Source organism: Desmodus rotundus, chromosome 7, assembly GCF_022682495.2.
Source record: "Desmodus rotundus isolate HL8 chromosome 7, HLdesRot8A.1, whole genome shotgun sequence".
Classification (NCBI taxonomy): Eukaryota; Metazoa; Chordata; class Mammalia; order Chiroptera; family Phyllostomidae; genus Desmodus; species Desmodus rotundus.
In genome coordinates, this window is record NC_071393.1 from 82,331,224 (window position 1) to 82,350,141 (window position 18,918).

The following is an 18,918-nucleotide window of genomic DNA, read 5'->3' on the forward strand; positions in this document are numbered from 1 at the left end:
GATTAGTTCCAAGCAGAAATTCTAGTTTGTTTTAATAATGTAAAAGAGAATGACAATTATTATATTAATGTTGAGCTGCCTGATATTTTTCTTGAATTACTCCACTCCAAAATTCTGAAGGATGTTTTAAACAAAGTTTTTAAAAATTATGTGTATATTTTTAAACGCTAAAATTTTTTTCACCGATTTATTTCCAAAATGAGTAAGTTAATTTCATGTATCAAGACAGTTTGCCCTGGCTGGTGTGGCTTAGGGGACTGAGCGCCAGCCTGCAAACCAAAGGGTCACAGGTTCAATTCCCAGACAGGGGACATGCCTGGGTTGCAAGCCAGGTCCCCAGTAGGAGGCACTTGAGAGGAAACCATACATTGATGTTTCTCTCCCTTTCTTTCTCCCTCCCTTCTCCTCTCTAAAAATAAATAAATAAAATTAAAAAAAATAAAATCAATCAATAAATTTAAAAAAAGTTGTAGCCTCCCTTAAAAATAAATAACAGCATTCTGATTTATGTATCACCTTCATATGATTTTGCTCTTTGTGAGTCAGCCCCTCATGATACACTAATGAAATACTTCTGAAACTTCAAAGCTGAAAATTAAACCTTGGTCAGAGGTCAATGATAGTACCTTAATTCAGATCACTATTGTGAGAACAAAGTGAGATGATGCACATAAAGCACTTGGCACAGCAACAAGTATATAGCAAGAACCCAATAAATATTAATCATCATTCTTCTATATAGCATTATGCCAAATTAAATTTATAGTTAATATAAACCATCTTATCATCTTTTTATGGCTTGACCTAGAGCCAGGTAGAGTGAATGATTATTTAATACAACTATGCACATTAGCATAGGCCTATTGCATTCAGAAACTGAAATACGTAACTCCCAACAAAACCAGTCATTTATTAAAAATGAACATTAGCAACAAGCTCTTCAGAGTATATTGAGATTTATCAAATTTTCTATACTTCTCTTAAATAGATAAAGAATCATGAAAGAACTATGCATGGAGACCTAAAAATTTAAATAAGTTAAATACTTGGAAAAATAAAGGTTTATGCAGAAAGAATAAAACTGAAATTATTTACATAAAAAAAACACTAATAAAAATGCAATTCAATGAGATAATCCAATCATCGGGCATTAATAACTTGCAGTTACATTTGCTTGTAATATCAAGAAAAGACAGTAATATCATTTGGTGTCACAATGAAAGCATTATAACAGACTGATGTACTTTATGAGGTTCCCATTGGACTAACATTATGGTAATGGACAAAAATACAATAAAGATCAAATCAAAAAAATAAAAATAAAATGGGACTAGGTCAAACACAACAAAAAATATATTTGTTTTATGTGTGAAAGATGGCCCTAACGTAATCATGAAGGTGCTATTTAAAGCCACAGTTCCAGAGTGAAGTGGGTGGTATCCTAGCCTATTACAAGTTCCTTCCCTTTCTTTATAGGACCATGTCAGGCAGCCAGCCAGCCTCCATTTCAAACGCTGTTATCTGCTGCTATATTCTGGCTATTTGGTATCCAGAAGATGTGTTTAGTGTACTACTTAGCTGGTAAAAGTAAAGAATGCAAGCAGTACCAATTAGTACACTGATAGTTCTTATATTTTGATTTTCAATCATTTAAAAAAGGCAAAAAAGGACTCATGGACATGGACAACAGTGGGGTGGTTGCAGAAGAGGGGGGTATAAGGGACTAAATGGTAATGGGAAAAAATACAATAAAAATATTTTTAATAAAAATTTAAAAAATATTAAGGACAAAAGAGGAGCAGAATGTTTATTTCAACAGACTGTTTCAACAAACACACCTCAGAGGTAACAGTCAGAACAGTGATATAAGGCAAAATGATAATTACACAAATATTTATTTCTATCACAAACTAATCTATAAATATTCCAGAAGAGACCAGTCCGCTGATCACCAGAAGGTAAACTGCATAGAGGAGACAGTATATTATAGTAGTCACAGACACACAACTTGGGAATTAGATGTTGAGCACCTCTTTTTACCTCTTAATAGCTATGGTACTTTGGGCAAAATTATTTAACCTTCACAATCCTCAGTTTCATCGTCTATAAAATGGGAGCACTACTTTATTTCCCATATCTTAACACGTCCTTGGAAAAAATATATATAAATATTGCTAAAATGAGGATGAATCTGGCAACTGTTGTTAAAAGAAACTGGAGAGACAAGAGGCAAATAAATAATTTGCCTGAGCACATGCAAATTTATTTGATTATGCACCTCAGCTGAGGTGTTCACACTAGTTGCAATGTACTCACCTGAACTTGAACTCAAGTTCTTAAAGTATCTTCAAAAAGATTCCACTATGATATACAGCATTGAAACAAGAAAATCACTATGCTCATAGAACACTGTAAGTCACATGCAATAAAAGTCTAGTGAAATTACTAATTCTCTCAGACTAGACCACACATAACATTTTTAAGGACAGACGTTAGAGAAGTTGGTATGACCAACTCATGGAGCCAAAGATCTAAATGTCAAAAATTCCAGCTGACTTTCAAGAAAAGTTATTTAATTTTCAGATATCTACTTTAAATAAAGATAAAAAATGTGCAAGTTTAACCAAATAGAAACCAACAATGAAGTTAATTTGCTTTGATATGCTTATGTAATTCCAAAGATGCCAGAGAGATCTAGGACTAGGCTATGAAAGCAGCATGTCAATATGATGATGCACATAACTGCTAACAGCCAAGTGTGATTTGGAAAAACATAAAAGGCTTAGATTCAAGCATTGATTATGATGCTAAAGAAGCTGGAGAATGGATAAATGTTTATTATCACTAGCATGTAGAAAAAGAGTGAGAGAAAGACAAAGAAAAGAGAGATAGGTAAGTTTTCTCCCCTGAAAAAAATACATCTTTCAGTCAACAGCACCTTAAAGAATCAAATCCAGAAATATCCACCTTCAAGCTTTTTGGGCAGGATTGCATGAGATCATTAGGTAAAAAGTTTACCACGGCACACAGCACACACAGACAGCATTCAATGACCTGTTGCCGTTGCTGTTCATGTTGTTATTATTGTGGATCACACTTTGGGAAAAAACTAATTTAAATAATGAATGACATCAAACTATTTTTAATTTTATAAGCATTAGTCCAAACTTGGTTTGAACTATAGTCATAAGAATAATTTTGTAGAGTTTTTTTAATTTCCCCAATTAAAAAAACATTTTTCTTACATAATAATAATAGCAAACACTATTTTGGTTAAGTATAAAAGGAAACTTTACCTAAACCAGCTATTAATACTGTCTGTCATCCCCTAATAGTGGTTTTAGTATGCTATTTCCTAGTTCTGTCAGTCGTTAAGATTTAATGTCATTCTAACAGGATTGACCAAAATAAAAGTTGTGAAAGACAACAAATTTATATTATATATTTATCTACATAGTTTATTTATACAAAAAGTCACAGACTAGGGGAGGTAGGTGGGTTTAGCTGGGGTGGGGTGGAGGGATGGGGAGAAAAGGCATACAACTGTAATTGAATAACAATAAAAATTAAAAAAAAAAAAGTCACAGACTAGTAAAACAAAGGCCAAATTGGGTACACAGATATGTTTTCTGTGAACCACACAAATTTGTTTTTTAATTTTAGTTAAATTTTAATTAACTGGCAAGATTTAATATTCTTTTAAAATCCAGGTTTTCAGCTTCTCATGAAAAAGCAGAATCCTATAACACTGAGCATATGACTCCACTTGGAGCTGAGCAGCTGATGCCCCTGCCCTGTTGCATTCTCCTCAGAAGGCCATAATCTCAGCCCTGCCCACTGCAGCCTTTTATATTACCTCCCGAACCCCCAAACTGTAATGTGTACACGTGACTTGCTTTTCTAACCTGGAGTTTCTGAAGAATTGGACAAGGGAGCAGACGCTTCAGCTAAGGCAGCTAACGTAGCTAATACTGATGTGGAGGAGTTTCCAAACTGAACAGCAGACACACCCGTTTCATCTATGAGAAAAGAGAAAATAGATTTGAATTTTTAAAAAGCTTAATCTGATATCCTGTTTTGCTTTATTTGACTCTTAAGTGAAGCTTGGATAATGTTAGTTTTTTTGAAAAACAAGTTTGGATAGCATTAGGTTTTAAAAGATAATATTGCAGCATGTTTTGCAATATCTCATTTCTTTAGATTTCTCATAAAATTTTCCTTTTTTGTCAGTACCAAAGAAAACCGAAGTAGCTGAAATATTCTTACCCTCATTCTTCAACTGTCCTTTCTTAAAAGGATGAGTACGTACTAAAGCTTAAAATCCCAACAGCTACCCTATATGCATCTCACTACCTGAGGACTTGGAGGCACTTTCTGAAGACACCAGACCTGTTAGGTTGACCACCCCTCCAGGTCCAATGATGAACTGCGGTGTGGCAGCATGGATCGTCACGGTGTCAGGACTCTCCGGGTTCGTGTTGATTTGGTTCTGCATAGCAATCTGGGGGACAAATCACCACACTGTTTTCAGACTTACTGCCAGAACATATAGCACAGGCTTTCAGTGTACAAAGGAACATTCTGCAATTTAAGAAGAATCATAAATACAAATGGGTATCTTTATTTATGGTCTCCTGAGAGTAGAGTGGTAAACCAAAGGTATGAATTTATATCCTAAGTTCCACTACATAAAGCAGCAAAATCCCATGAGAGGAGAAATGGTCTGAAAGGCTCTTACAGCACACAACTGAAAGATATGCTGCTGCCCTGTGACTAAAAATTAAACTATTTAAATAAAATTATTTCCTCTACTATACTCAGCAATCTGTAACACTACATATATAAAGCTTGCCCTTCCCAATTAATTGTTCTACATCTTCAACCCTACCCCCTAAACTGTACTCTTAAGAATGAAAGAGTTAGAAGAGGCCTGGAAAAATTCATTTTTCTGAACATATCTTCAGATGGTCCTAGAGAAGAATTTTATTGGGAAGAATAACAAGAAGATATGCAAGGGGCAGTAAGTAAAGAAGATAATTTACATCAATGTTGTGTAGCTGAAGAAAAGAGAAGTAATGTTGGCTATCAGAAAAACTTGTCCTAGAGCCATAAATAAAATCATGCTCACAAATAGATTTTTCTGAGGATGGTGAAAAATAAAAGAAACCAATCAGAATGATAAAGACTGCATCATTCACTCAGGGGACATTATTATGGTTGCTAAAAAACGTCTTTTAGTAAAAGTATTACAGACTTGGACATACCATATGGTATTCAAAACCCTATGGTATGCAACAAAAATAATTAATTGAATAAAATGTCTAGAAGGAGAATTCCGGAACTTAACAAAGAAAGTAAACACCTCATCTAATCTTCTAATGTTACATGCAAACACTGTAATTTTACAATCAGGAAAATGAACAGTAATGAATAAAGAGAAAGTGAAAGAGGAAATGGCCTGTCCAAAATAACTAAGTCCAAATGAAAGGCTACAAACTAAATAGTTCAAATCATCCACAAGACAGAGATTCATTTGTTTATATCCTTAAATTAAAAGTGAAAGTTACCTGTAATATCTCTGCTAAATCTTCATTCCCATTGTCTATTGAAATATCAAATGCAGTTTTACAAAATTTACTTTGCGTGTGTACATCAGCACCGTATTTGATTAAAAGCTCCACCACCTCTTGATGATTGTGTTCTGTGGCCCAATGTAGAGCGGTCATCTTTAACATGTCCTTTGCGTTGACATCAGCACCATGCTACAAAAACATTTCAAAGAAAGATATCTCAAAAATATGAAATATAAAAAATTCCTGAAATGAAAACACTAGAATTACATTTTTAAAAATTTTCTACTAACATGATGGGCCATTTTTGTGTGTGTTGAATAATGTATATGCTCCAGGATCACCACACATCTGACACTTAACCAATATTCTATCATGATGACTTTCCTAAATGCTTTCCTTCTAATTTCTTAGAAGTGCAGCAGTTATTTTTTCAGTCACCCAGCTATGAGAATGAAGAGCTAGAACAGATTAAGAAGTGAAGGAAAACTAACAGTATTACTCCCAAATCCTTTTTAATTTTTGTTCCTTGCTTACACGAAAATATCCTTTGCTTTCAAAACCAGTGCAATATAAAGAATGTAAAGGGAGACACCTAGAGGTATGTTGTCCAATACGGTAGCCACTAGACACATGTGGCTACTAAGCATTTGAAATACAGCTAGTCCAAATAGAGATGTGCTGTATGTGTAAAAATACACTGGAATTCAAAGACCAAAATAAGGATGTAAAATATCTCATTAATAATTTTTATATTAACTTCATGTAGAATGATAATATTTTTATATTATTAGGTTGAATAAAATATCATATTAAAACTACTTTTTACTTCTTTTAAGATAGCAAATAGAAAATCTACGATCAAATGTGATTTGCATTTGTGGCTTACACTATATTTCTTTTGGACAGGTTGATCTAGAGCAAAAATTTTCAACCTTTTTCATCTTATGGCACAATTTAACTACCAAAATTCCGTGGCACATCAAAGAACATATATTTTTTGCCAATCTGACAAAAACACAGCATAATTTTGACTGATTTACAAAAAATAATAATTATCTACCCTTTTTGCTCCAAAGTGACTTTAAAAAAAATCAGGTGCCTATACTTGTATATAAGGATTTCTGGTACCAAGAATTGACCAATCATGCAATTTTATTATGTGACATGACCAATAAGATACAACTCTGAATTATATGACTTACATATCTGCAGTTCAAGACAACAGAGCATTCACACCAGGTTGCTACTGTTGTGTTGGCTGTTGTCATTTTTAAATCTGACAGACTAAGGGAAAAGAGGTCAGTGCCCCTGACTAAATGGTCAAGTGTTACATGTTTTAAAAATTCTTGCAGCACACCAGTTGAAAATCATTGATCTAGAAGCTGCAATAAAAAGGATTAAGAATATCTAAATCTATCAGTTTCAGAATTTTCTCTTTGCCATTTAAATAAAGAAAAATCTCCATTTGCATTATTTGTTTGTTAGTTAACTATCCAAGCCTAATAATCCTTTCCCACGAGCATTTTAACTGTGTTAAGAAAGACAAAACTGTAGTCCCTCACCATGGCAGAGATCAAGGTCTAAGAAATCAACTGTTTGACTTATGTAAGAACATACCAAGAAGTGTTTTTATCCCAGCAAAGGAAAACTTTAAGATAATTTCCATTTAATATGCTTACACACAAAAAATGAGATAACATGAGGTAATAAAAGTAAAAATTCAACAAAACTAGTTTCCTTTGACCTCTTATAAAAACGTTAAGCCTTTGAAGGCTTACTTTCAAAAGCAAAGTACAAAACTAGAGAACGCATACCTTAAGCAAAACCTCTACTATGCTGGCATGGCCCTCAGAAGCTGCCATGTGCAGTGGTGTTCGGTCCACTTTGGTCCTGGCATCCCTACTTACGCCAGCTCGAAGCAGCACTTCTGTGGTGGAGTAATGCCCGTACTGTGCTGCCAGGTGGAGTGGAGAAGTGCCCAGCTATACCACAAGAAAGGAAATCCACATTTATAGTCACATTTAATACACTCCTATTACTACTTTCTGTTTTATGTTTTCTGTTTATATAGCAAACAGATTATATTATTTGTTTACACAGTAACTCAAAACTCAAAAGAAATAATTTATGCTTTATGACATTCTCTTCATAGAGGCCTTCGAGAATTCCCACACACTTCTCAGTAAAGAGGAAAAGTCAGTAATTCATTTAACTCAAATTTGCTTTCTTCATTATTTTTTTAATCAGATAAAATAGCCTAAACAAAGTTAATTTCATCAAGAATTAGAGATAATTAGGGGTTGAGAAAATTTTCAAAGTATGTATTAGAATCTTTCCCTCATATCAGCCAAATAAAGCTTTTCATCTATGAAATTCATATCAAGTAAATGTAATAATGTATATTTTTATATTAAACTGTTTTGTAGGACTTTAAAATAGGTTAATTAAATATATCAGTGATATTTTAATGCGGTTCACATAGTCATTTTTCAAGAGAAAAATCTGATCTGAGGTGTACTTGCCAAAGATCAGTCAGGACAGAAACAAAACGGAGCCCAGTTCTCCTAAAATTGATTCCATGTGGTCCAGCCAGTACATTAACACTAAATTCACAAAATACAGAGTAAGCACTAAAATATAAGAGAAGGAGAGCCTTAGCAGAGGCATAACCTTTAATACGTGAAAATTAGAATTGTATCACATGCATCTAGAGACATAGAAAGTCTAATTACCAAAGCACTGATGTCCCAAAAAACCAAGACAGTTCACTAGAACATGCAATTTGCTAAGACCTCTACTGTAATAATATCAACTAAGGCTTTTGTTTAAGCACTTTCCATGGCAAGCACTACTCTAAGACCTTATACATGTTATCATTTAATCTCATAACGGGTACTATTACTATCCTCATTTGGCAGTACAAGAACTTAAGTAAAAGAGGTTACCAATTTGCCCGAAGTCACACCACAAGAGTCATAATACAAAGCAAGACAGGTGCTCTCAACATATGGCAAAAACAGAGTCATTCACCCTGGGAATAATTATTTTATTATCAATAAAAGCCTTGTATTTTTCAGGGAAGGTCTAAAAGATCAAAGAAGATTCTTTAACAGTCCATTCTCTTCTCCATACATTAGAATAATTTTCTAATGTAACTGGTCCTTTGTATACTCATAAATTCCAATCTTTAACTAAGTATTTCAATGGCCCATTTAGCAACCCTGGATACTGCTCAATGTAATAATGGGGTTTACTTTGCATATTTTTCTTCTTGAGACTGTACCTTTTTGGTTAATAATACAAAGAAAATATATGTATATAACACTTATGAAACAACCATCACAGTCTAGAAATAAAACATTGCTAGCAATTCAAAAATCTTCCCATATGCCGCTCCCCTTCCACAGCCCCAGAAGTAATTACTATTTTGAATTTTATAATAAACATTGCTTTACTTTGGTTTTTTTTTAAATCACTTATATATCCCTAAATAATAACTTTGGTTTTGCTTATTTTGAACGTTGTTTAAATAGAATCATACTCCACTTATTTCTCTGACTTACCTTCTTTTGTTTAACAGTATGTTCATGAGATTCACTAACACTGGTGAATTTATGTGTGGTTCACTCATTTTCTCTGCTCTACAACATTCTACTGAATGAATAAGCCGTAATTAATTTTACCAATCTACTGATGAACATTTGGGTTATTTACATTTTTTGTTTGTATGAATAATGCTGCTGCTAAAAACAGTCTGGTACATGCCTCAAATACATGAACAAGAGTTTCTCTTGGGAATGATTTTAGAAGTTCAATATCTAAAGATACGCACATGTTTGAATTTACCAAACTATCCTCCAAAATGTTTATACCAGTTCACACATCTCTTCACCACTGCTTGGTACTGCTAGACTTCTTTTTACTGACTAATCTGGTAGACATACAGTGATACTTCATTATTTTACTTTGCATTTACCCAATTACTAATGTAGCTGAGCATCTCTTCACGTGTATTGGTCATTTGAACTTTCTCTTTAGTAAAGTAGTATATCAAATCACTTGCCCATTCTTCTTTGTCTTGTCTTTTTATTACTGCCATGGAAATTCCTTATGTATTATCCTACTGTCTTGATGCACTATGGTACCACTATGATGTATCTAGATAGGGATTTTTCATTGACCCTGTGGAGATTTGATGGGCCACCTCAATCTATGAGCTGCCATCTCTCATCAGTCCTGGAAAAATCTTAGACATCGTGTCTTAAAATTATTTCATCCCTATTCTCACTCTCCTTGTGGATTAATGATTAGATACACGTTAGACTTTTTCACACTGGTCTTCATGACTCCTGAGAGCTTTCTGTGTTGCATTCTGGATGGGTTTTATTTTTCCATCTTTTTAGTTTACTAATTTTCTCTTCAGTTGTTCCCAATTAAAATCTTATCTCAAGACCTTATAAGTCTGCTTCTTTTGTCAGTTGTTTCAGTGGGTTATTGTTCAAAATGCCTCGTTCTCTTTAGTTATTTTTGACTGTTCATTCTCAGAATTTCATTTGTGGATATAAAGCCTGGACAGAAGGTAGGTTCCTCCAGAAAAAATATTCATTTGCTTCTACCAGCAACCTAGGGTAATCTCTAGTCCAAAGATCACTTTAAATTCATTTTTCAGTTTATGGTTTCATAGAATGCACAAGTATTTATGAGTTCGGGACACAAATATGTGCAAGGAATGGCTTGTGGCTCCAATTTTTTCCCCCTCTCCATTTGGTTCCTTGGTTCACGTCAGTTCACATTCCTTGCAGTAACTAACAAGGGCAGGAGCAGAAGCAGGTAGGAGAGGGAGGGGATATTTCTGGTTTATTCTTGCAATGAAGGTACATCTCTTTGGGATTCCAGAATTATGGGGGAAGGACTCTCCTAGGAGACTTCTATGAGCAGCCTCAGTTCTTTGCCTTTAGTAAGTCATGCCAGTGAGGTGGAAAATTCAACAAATGTTCTTAGGGTAAAATTTCTCTGGGTTCTGGCTTCCATTTAGTTTTTCAGGTTGAGACTCTGTTTTCTAACTCACAAGTGCACTTATGATTTTTTAAATATTTAATTTAAAAAATCTATCTTTAAAGACATGTTAAAATATTTAGGGATGCAATTATATGATTCCTAGAATTTGCCTTAAAATAATATATAATAAAATAAACTAGATAGGGTCACAGAAAAAACAACATTCATCATGATTTGATAACTTCTCAAGTTGAGTAAAGAGTATGCAGGGGTTGATATATGTTTGAAATTTTCCATAATAAAAATCTTTTTGTTTTGGTTTTAATAAAAGTAAAAAAGAACCCAGGACAAGTAAGCCAAGACGAACAAAATTAAAAATCTGGAATTTTTAATTTTTACCAGTGGAAGGGTTAATCCAAATTCCTAGCTCCTAGAATTCCCAAAATCATCCCTTTTGATTTAACCCCAGAATTAAACAGAGTTATGGTTTTTGTCTTCCTCACAATGGTCTTCTATAGCTGTTAAGAACTTCCCATCCCTTTCTTCCTTTTTCATCACGTTTGTAATAGTTTTACAAGTATCAATTGAAATGCAAACATTTTTTTCCTTTTTAGAAGCAATTATAACATTAACTCAAATCTTTATCTGTTATTTTCTGAATTATAAATTGTACCCGGGCTATTTATAAGACCTTTAAGTTAAATCACAAGCAGCTACATTTTACATTCATCCTCCATTATTGAACTGCATAGTTTAAAAGAAAAACCCTTTGTGAGCAAAACATTTGGGTAAGCTTACCAAGTATCAAAAAATGATATAAACCATTCCCTTTAAAGAACAGCTATAATTCTAAAGTTTCAAGCAAATCTGCAAAAGAAATTTTTTACCACTTATAAACACAATACTAAATTCTTATCTGAAAAAAACTCAAAACTGAGAAGGAAAAAAACTACAACAACATGTAATCATCATTCTTTACCCAGTCTGTAGTAAAAGGAGCTCCATTTGCCATCAAAATACGAACTTCATCATCTTGACCTGCTCGTGCCGCTTCTAAAAGCTTCTTTCCCAAATCTACCAGGGACATCTAAACAAAACATAAATAAATTTAAAATCTCCAAAGTTACAAAAATGTTCGAGCCTACTGAGCCAATGCAAGGCCCCACTTCTAATATCTATTCTGAAATAAAAATAAAAATATATAGAAACAGATCAATAAATTATGTATGTAAATATGTACATATATATCTACATATGAGGGGGAACCCAAAAAACTGGTATTTATAAAAAATTGTGTATTTATCCTTACATGTTTAAACTTCAGTCACCTTCAAACTACTCTCCACTTGATGTAATACACCTATTGAGACATTTTTTTCCACTGCTCAAAACAGTTTTTGAACTCATTGATTTTGCTGCCTTTGAGTGCTTCTGCTGTATTTGTTTCAACTCTTCCACATCGGCAAAACGTTTCCCTTTGAGAACTTATTTCCTCAAGCAAAACAAAAAAGGGTCACTCGGAGCAAGATCAGGTAAATAGGGAGGGTGGAGCGTGGAGGTCATGCTGCTTTTTGGTCAAAAACTGCTGAACGCTCAGCTCAGTGTGGGCAGGTGTGCTTGTAAATCACCCATCGTGAAATGGGAAAATGCGTTGAAACAGTCTTCAAAAACCAATTCACTGAGCTGAATGCAGCCTCCCACAACGCCAGCTGGAACACTCATATAGATGGGTTCCTAGAACACTCACCTACAGTGGGGGAAGCCTGTACTACAAGGGGCCCACCCTCCAGAAGATCATTCTGGTTTTTTTGGATACTCCACCCCCCCATATATTATATATAATCATTTTTAGAATGTGAAAAATCTAAAGATAGGAAAATGGTTAAATTGTGAAATTTGGTAGAATAAGATGCAGTAATTTAAGAAAATTGCTTTGAAGTTATATAATAACATTAAAAAAGTTATGCCATGTTAAGTGAAAAGATAAGATACAAAACTAATTTTTTGAATGTCAAAATATACACAGACTAGTGGTATGGCTACGGGAAATTTTGCCTTCAGTTTACAAAGTTTCTGCAATGTTACTATCTTATCTTCCTAATCTAAAAAGTGGATTTTTAAGAGACAAATTATATTGTATGACTGTTAAATAATGAAATGCTGACATTAAGGAAAATTATATACTATTGACTTACTAAAAAGGAAGAGTGGAAAAGATAAAGTAAATGCAGGGTATTGAGGACTAAAAATAGCAAATTTCTTGATCTGCTTATAAGAATTGCAATAAAACAATGATGAATTTGAACAAATCAATTTCTCCCATAATTCTGCAATTACCTTAATTATTCAAAACATATATTTAAGTACCTAGGATACTTAACTTACTGTAGTTTTAAAATTCCATGAGCCATACAGCTGTGTAGAAGATTAAAGTAGCTGAATACTCTTAAATCAGCGGGTCTCAATGGTAGAGGGCACTCTGTATATGGAGGTATTCTGGAGATTGATGCAGGAAGGAGTGGGGTGAAGGTTTGACTAGTGTTTACTGGGCAAGGGTCGGGGATACTAGAGGTCCAGCAATTCAAGGAACAATCCACCATGGCAAAGAACTGCCATATATCCTACATGAATTTCAAACATTCCACTGAATATATCTATTCCACTGAATATATCTAAGGCTGGAATTTAATATGTAAACAAAACATATTTTCCACAGTTATTAATGTATCCCAAATTATCCAAAATACAAGCATACTATAAATCTATTTGTTTTGTTCAGAACTTTACTAAGAGTTGTTCACCAATTTGAAAAGTCATGCCAGCAATCTCAATGCCACTTGGGTATGTGAATCAGCAATATAAAAAAATGACATTGTATCAATCACGCTTTCACAGCTATCACATTCACAATGATTCTATGCATAGGTAGAAACCATTGACTACCTCTTGTGACGTCTAGTGTAGTCTGCTGAATATTTCCACGCTGAAATACACATTCTATTATAAGATGCTTTCCTTCTATTTCTTCTGTATATTAAAATTAAGATATAATAATTTTTGAAATTATGCTGATAGGTATCATTAACTATGATTTTCACTTCCAGTTAGCAAAAGGGGCAATATAAAATATTTATTATTAAAAAACCAGTAATGATCTAATTATTTAGAAATAAAATTTAGAAATGAAAATTATTTAAAAATAAAATACACATGAGAGCGAGTAAGATCAAAATCAAAGGTGCTCTAGTGCTCTAATTTTCTTACCAAGATGATTAGAAAATTTAAAATAATAAAAATACTGAAATGTAGCAATTTCACTTCTGTTTCTCACCTGAGGGGAACCACACACATCACAGAGTAACTCTTGCCCTTAGAAGAACTCAACTGCATTAAGAAAACAAAACTGGCCAAGGGGACAATCACTCCAGAAAGAGCCCTCAATTTCTTTGGTTTACTGTCGACACATTAAATCCTCATAGATAAAGTAGTATTAGATTTAAACAAAACCATGTAAAGACTTGGCAATAAATGTTTTGGTATACCAAATAATCAAATAAAGAACATAATCCAATTCAGTGTATTTTAATGAAGATTAAAAACACTTACTGAAAATATACTATGTATAATAGCATTGAGTGTCATATAGTTTTTTTTCCTTTCATCTTGAGAAACCAACTGAAAAACCCACTGTAATAAATTCCATTTTTAATTCCTTTACTACTTCTAAAGAAGCCTATCAGGCTCTGATACAAAGCATTATTTTTTAAGTCCAATTAAAATGTATTTTAATAAGATCTATAGGGGAACTTCAAAATGTCCACAAAGAAAATCTGCATTTGCTTAAAATTACATGCTGAGAGGGCCATCTAGTGGTAACAGAAATTATAAATAATTAAATTTTTCAAGCTTAAAGTCTATTTTGCTTTTAATTTCTGTAATTCATAGCTCATAGACCTGTTGTGAACTTATACCAACTCCTGGACATGAAAACCCTCTATAAAATTATAAAGCACTAACTAGTTCCATTTGAATTGTTACTAGCACTATTAAAAATGAATACGAATAAAAACACTTAGAAAATATAATCCAATTATATTTCTACCACCTAGCTTCAATATTATCAATTTATGGCCAACCCATGTACACATTTTATTTTGAAGCAAATATCAAACATATTTTATCTGTCAGTAATTTCAGTATTTACCTCTAGAAAATAAAGATACCAAACTGAATTCAAAGGTTTCAAAATAGAACTGAGCTGTCCAATACAGTAGCCACTAGCCATAAGAAGCTACTGATTATTGAAATGTAGTTAATCCGAAATGAGGTATAAGTATAATGTATCAGATTTTAATAACTTAGGACCAAAAGGAATGTAAAATAGCTCATTAGTAGCTTTTATATTGATTACATGTTGAAATGGTAATATTTTGGATATATGAGGTTAAACAAAACACATTATAAAAATTAATTTTGCCTATTTCTTTCAGACTTTTTTTTAACGTGGCCACTAGAAAACTTTAAAGTAAATATGTTGCTTGGATTATATTTCTATTGGACAGAGCTGTTCTAGAAACATCTTGAAGGCACCAACTGTAGAACTGCTGGGTGCAGCCAAGATTGCTGTACCCAGCAAAGCCATCATTTAGAATCAAAGGGCGGAGAAAGAGCTTCCCAGATAAGAAAAAAATGAAGGAGTTCATCATCACCAAACCATTATTATATGAACTGTTACCAGGACTTATTTAAGAAAAAGAAGATCAAAACTATTAACAATAAAATGGCAATAAATACAATAATTAAATCTAAATGACAAACTAAGCAAACAAGAAGAACAAAGAATCATGGATAAGGAAAACATTTTGATGGTTTCTAGATAGGAGCGGGGTGAGGGGAATGGGTGACGGGGTGAGGGGATTAAGAAGTACAAATAGGTAGTTACAGAATAGCCATGGGTATGTAAAGTACAGTGTAGGAAGTGGAGTAGCCAAAGAACCTGTAGCACAGGTGGCAAACACAAGGCCCAAGGCCCAAATCCAGCCCTCCGCCTTGTTTTATCCAGCCTGGCACCTTGTTTCTACCCAGTGGCAGCTCCAAGTTCTAGCGTAGCTGTTAAGGAGTAGTTACATTTATACGGCCCGAAAATTACATTCGGCCCTTTGAAGGCAACCGCAAGGCTGATGTGGCCCCCGGTGAAAATGAGTTTGACACCCCTGACTTATAGCATGACACATGGACATGAACAGCTGTGGGGAGTGCCTGAGGGAGTTGGGAGGTGCTGCGTGGAGGGACAGAGGGGGAAACAATGAGACAACTGTAATAGCATAATCAATAAAATATAATTAAAAAAACTATAGGAGGTATGTATGGCCTTGTAAGACTTCACAAATTCATTTGGGGATAAAGGCACCTATAGATTCTACTAAATACTCATCTTTGCAATCCACTATCTCTTTACTACATTTAACTACTACTCTCTTTTAGATCACATGCATTTATTCAAAAAAAAGAGACTGAGGCTTGAAAAGAGTAGAAGCAGAGGGTGAAAATAACGCTACAACTCTACTGGAACCAGACCAGTAGATGGTTTCAAACTAATCAGAGAAGCATAACTTACCTGCTTACAATAAAGTGAAGCCAAGAAACTGATGGATGTGAGAAGGGACAACAGTAAACCATCAATATCCTGCCCAAGAGTATATTGTGTAAAAATGCCCCAAGAATGCAGTAAAGAAAAAAAAAGGATGCATTTATTTTGATCCATTCTTTCCAAGATTTCTTATATTCATCCTTCCTTCCTCTTTGCCTCTTACCTTAAACACTACAATGGCCTCTTAGCTGACCTAACTCTAGTTTCTTCATCCTGCTGCGAGGCAATCCCCTTAAAATAAATTTTCGTTCAATTCAAACATTTCTATAAGTTAATCACTACATAATACTTAGCCTCGAAGGATTCACCATCCAGTAGCAAAGACATACAGTGTGGGGCAAAAGTAAGTTTACAGTTGTGAGTAGTGAAAGAGTTTATTCTTTTTTTAATCCTCACCCAAGGATATGTTTATTGATTTTGGGAGGGAGGGAGAGAAATATCTATGGGAGAGAAAAATATCATGGGTTGCCTCCTGTACACACCCCAACCAGAAATTGAACTTGCAACCTTCTAGTGCATGAGATGACGCTCTAATGAACCTAGCCACCCAGCCAGGGCAAGAGCTTATTCTTGAATACAAGAATAAACTCTTGTTTATTAATTATTGTATTACTTTCCTACTTTGCCCCTCTCATGATTCTCTTGTCTAAAATTCTCATCAGCACAACCATTTGAAGAACAATTTATCAGTATTTAGTAGAGTTAAAAATGTACCTACAATTTGACCCATGGATTCCACTGCTGGGAAGCTAACCTATTTCCTTCTGTACTCTAAAACTTGTGCACAGGAGAGGAAACATGTATAAGAATGTTTGCAAAAAACATTATTTGTAATAGAAAAAATAAACTACAAACAATTTAAGTGTCCATCAACAAAAAATGTTTATTATAAATCTTTCCAAATAAAGTATGTATATACAAATATGTGTGTGTATGTGTACGCATACACACACTCCCATATGCCCATCACCCATTCTAAATTAAAAGTTGGCCATCTTGCTTCATCCTACTCCTCTAAAAAAAAATAAGGTACTTTAAATCTAATACATGGCATTTGGTTGTTATATCCCTAAATCAGTTTTATTCCAGAACAATTTCCTTCCCCCCACCTACCTCACCTCTATTTTAATCTCCCATGACATTAAACGACCAGTTCATTGGTATATCATGTTCTGGATTTTTTTGATTGTTTCATTTCTTTTTCATTTTTTCATCTACCAAATTCTTATAAACTGAGAGTTAGTCTATAGTTGACTAAATTCAGATTTTAAATTCTGGACAAAAATATTTCATAGTTGATGCTATATACTTGATATGGAATCACATTAGAAAACACACTTTTATAGAGAAGCCAAAGAACTTATATATATGACCCATGGACATGAACTGAAGGGGGGGAATGCTGTTGGGGAGGGGGTACAGGGCGGAGAGGAATAAAGGGGAGAAAAAAATGGGACAACTGTAATAGCATATTCAATAAAATACACTTGGAAAAGAAGAAAATATTACAAACAAAAAAAGACAGCACTTTTTTTGGTTCCTTTTAGTAATACTAAGATTAATAATTAGGTTGGTGATAGCCTGATCCTTCCACTGTAAAGTTATATTGTTTTATTTTGAAACCAAGAAGGACTCTGTGGAGTGTTACTCTGGCACGACATGAATATCCAATTCCCAATGAACCTTTTGCCTAACAGTTTTAACATCCATTAATGATCCTGGCCCAATGCAACTATTTTATAACAGGTTGTACCAAATTGTGAGTTTTTAATTCTATGATTCCTCCTATATTTATTATCTGGCATGCCTCATTAACTGTATACAGTTTCTACTAAAAAGGTACTTCAAATGTTTTCATCAATTTTCAGAATAAAGAATAGGTATAACAGTCATCTCCATTTTAAAGAATATTTTTATTGTTATATGTTATTTCAATAAATTACTCTTATTCTTTTCTTATGTTCAAACTGTCCCAATTTTGGCCAATCAGAGCCCCTTCAGGTTGGCTCTTTTCTGCCTTTGAAAGCTTTCCCGCTTCTGGCACAAGGTGTTCTAGGCTCACTATGTATTTTCCCTGCCCTAGTCCTGAAATCAGACATTGCTTTGAGGAGTCCTGGATTCTGAGTAGAAGTATTTGAAGACAACATTGGGGTAAGAGAAGTATTCATATTTACCAAAGTGACACACATGCTTCCAGGTCCTTTCAGTAAACAGAGCTAGGAAAGAAATATAGACAGAATAGAGTTCTATCTATTAGATAGAATAGAATTAAGAAATACACTTTAAATCATAAGTTAATATTGACATAATTCAAATTAAACATCAGGTTTTTTACTCAGCTTCTTTTATGTTCTATCTCACTTGGCTTCTAATATATAAGCATAAAAACTTACTGGCTTTATTTTACAATATTTATCAACTGGTATCAAAATAAAAATACCAGTATTAAAACTAACAATTAAGTGAACGAAATTTAAGCATTCTTTTTGCCCTTAGCATATATGTCATTTACTGTTGAGCTCAAAAGTCACTTGAGATTGTGTTTTTCTCCATGTATTTAAATAACTTTTTTAAGGTTCATTTGTTCAGGCTTGCTCTCAATTTTAGGAATTGCTTTTATTTTGAATTGCTATTTTTAAATGTGTAACATATTACAATTCAAAAATCAAATGTACCACTGGGGGGAATACTATTAAC

At 33.7% G+C, this 18,918-nt stretch overlaps 1 protein-coding gene across 3 annotated transcripts in view; it reads right to left on the reverse strand.

The window, feature by feature from the left end:
* GABPB1 (GA binding protein transcription factor subunit beta 1) overlaps positions 1–18,918 on the reverse strand; it is a 61,951-nt gene that overhangs the window by 19,723 nt on the left and 23,310 nt on the right. For all 3 annotated transcript variants that reach the window (XM_053929051.2, XM_024567711.4, XM_045201195.3), the window contains exons 2-6: positions 11,551–11,658; positions 7,388–7,555; positions 5,568–5,762; positions 4,390–4,501; positions 3,906–4,019 (exon numbers count right to left, since the gene is read on the reverse strand). In XM_053929051.2, coding sequence (XP_053785026.1) covers positions 3,906–4,019; positions 4,390–4,501; positions 5,568–5,762; positions 7,388–7,555; positions 11,551–11,658 — 697 coding nt within the window. The remainder of the gene's footprint in view (positions 1–3,905; positions 4,020–4,389; positions 4,502–5,567; positions 5,763–7,387; positions 7,556–11,550; positions 11,659–18,918) is intronic.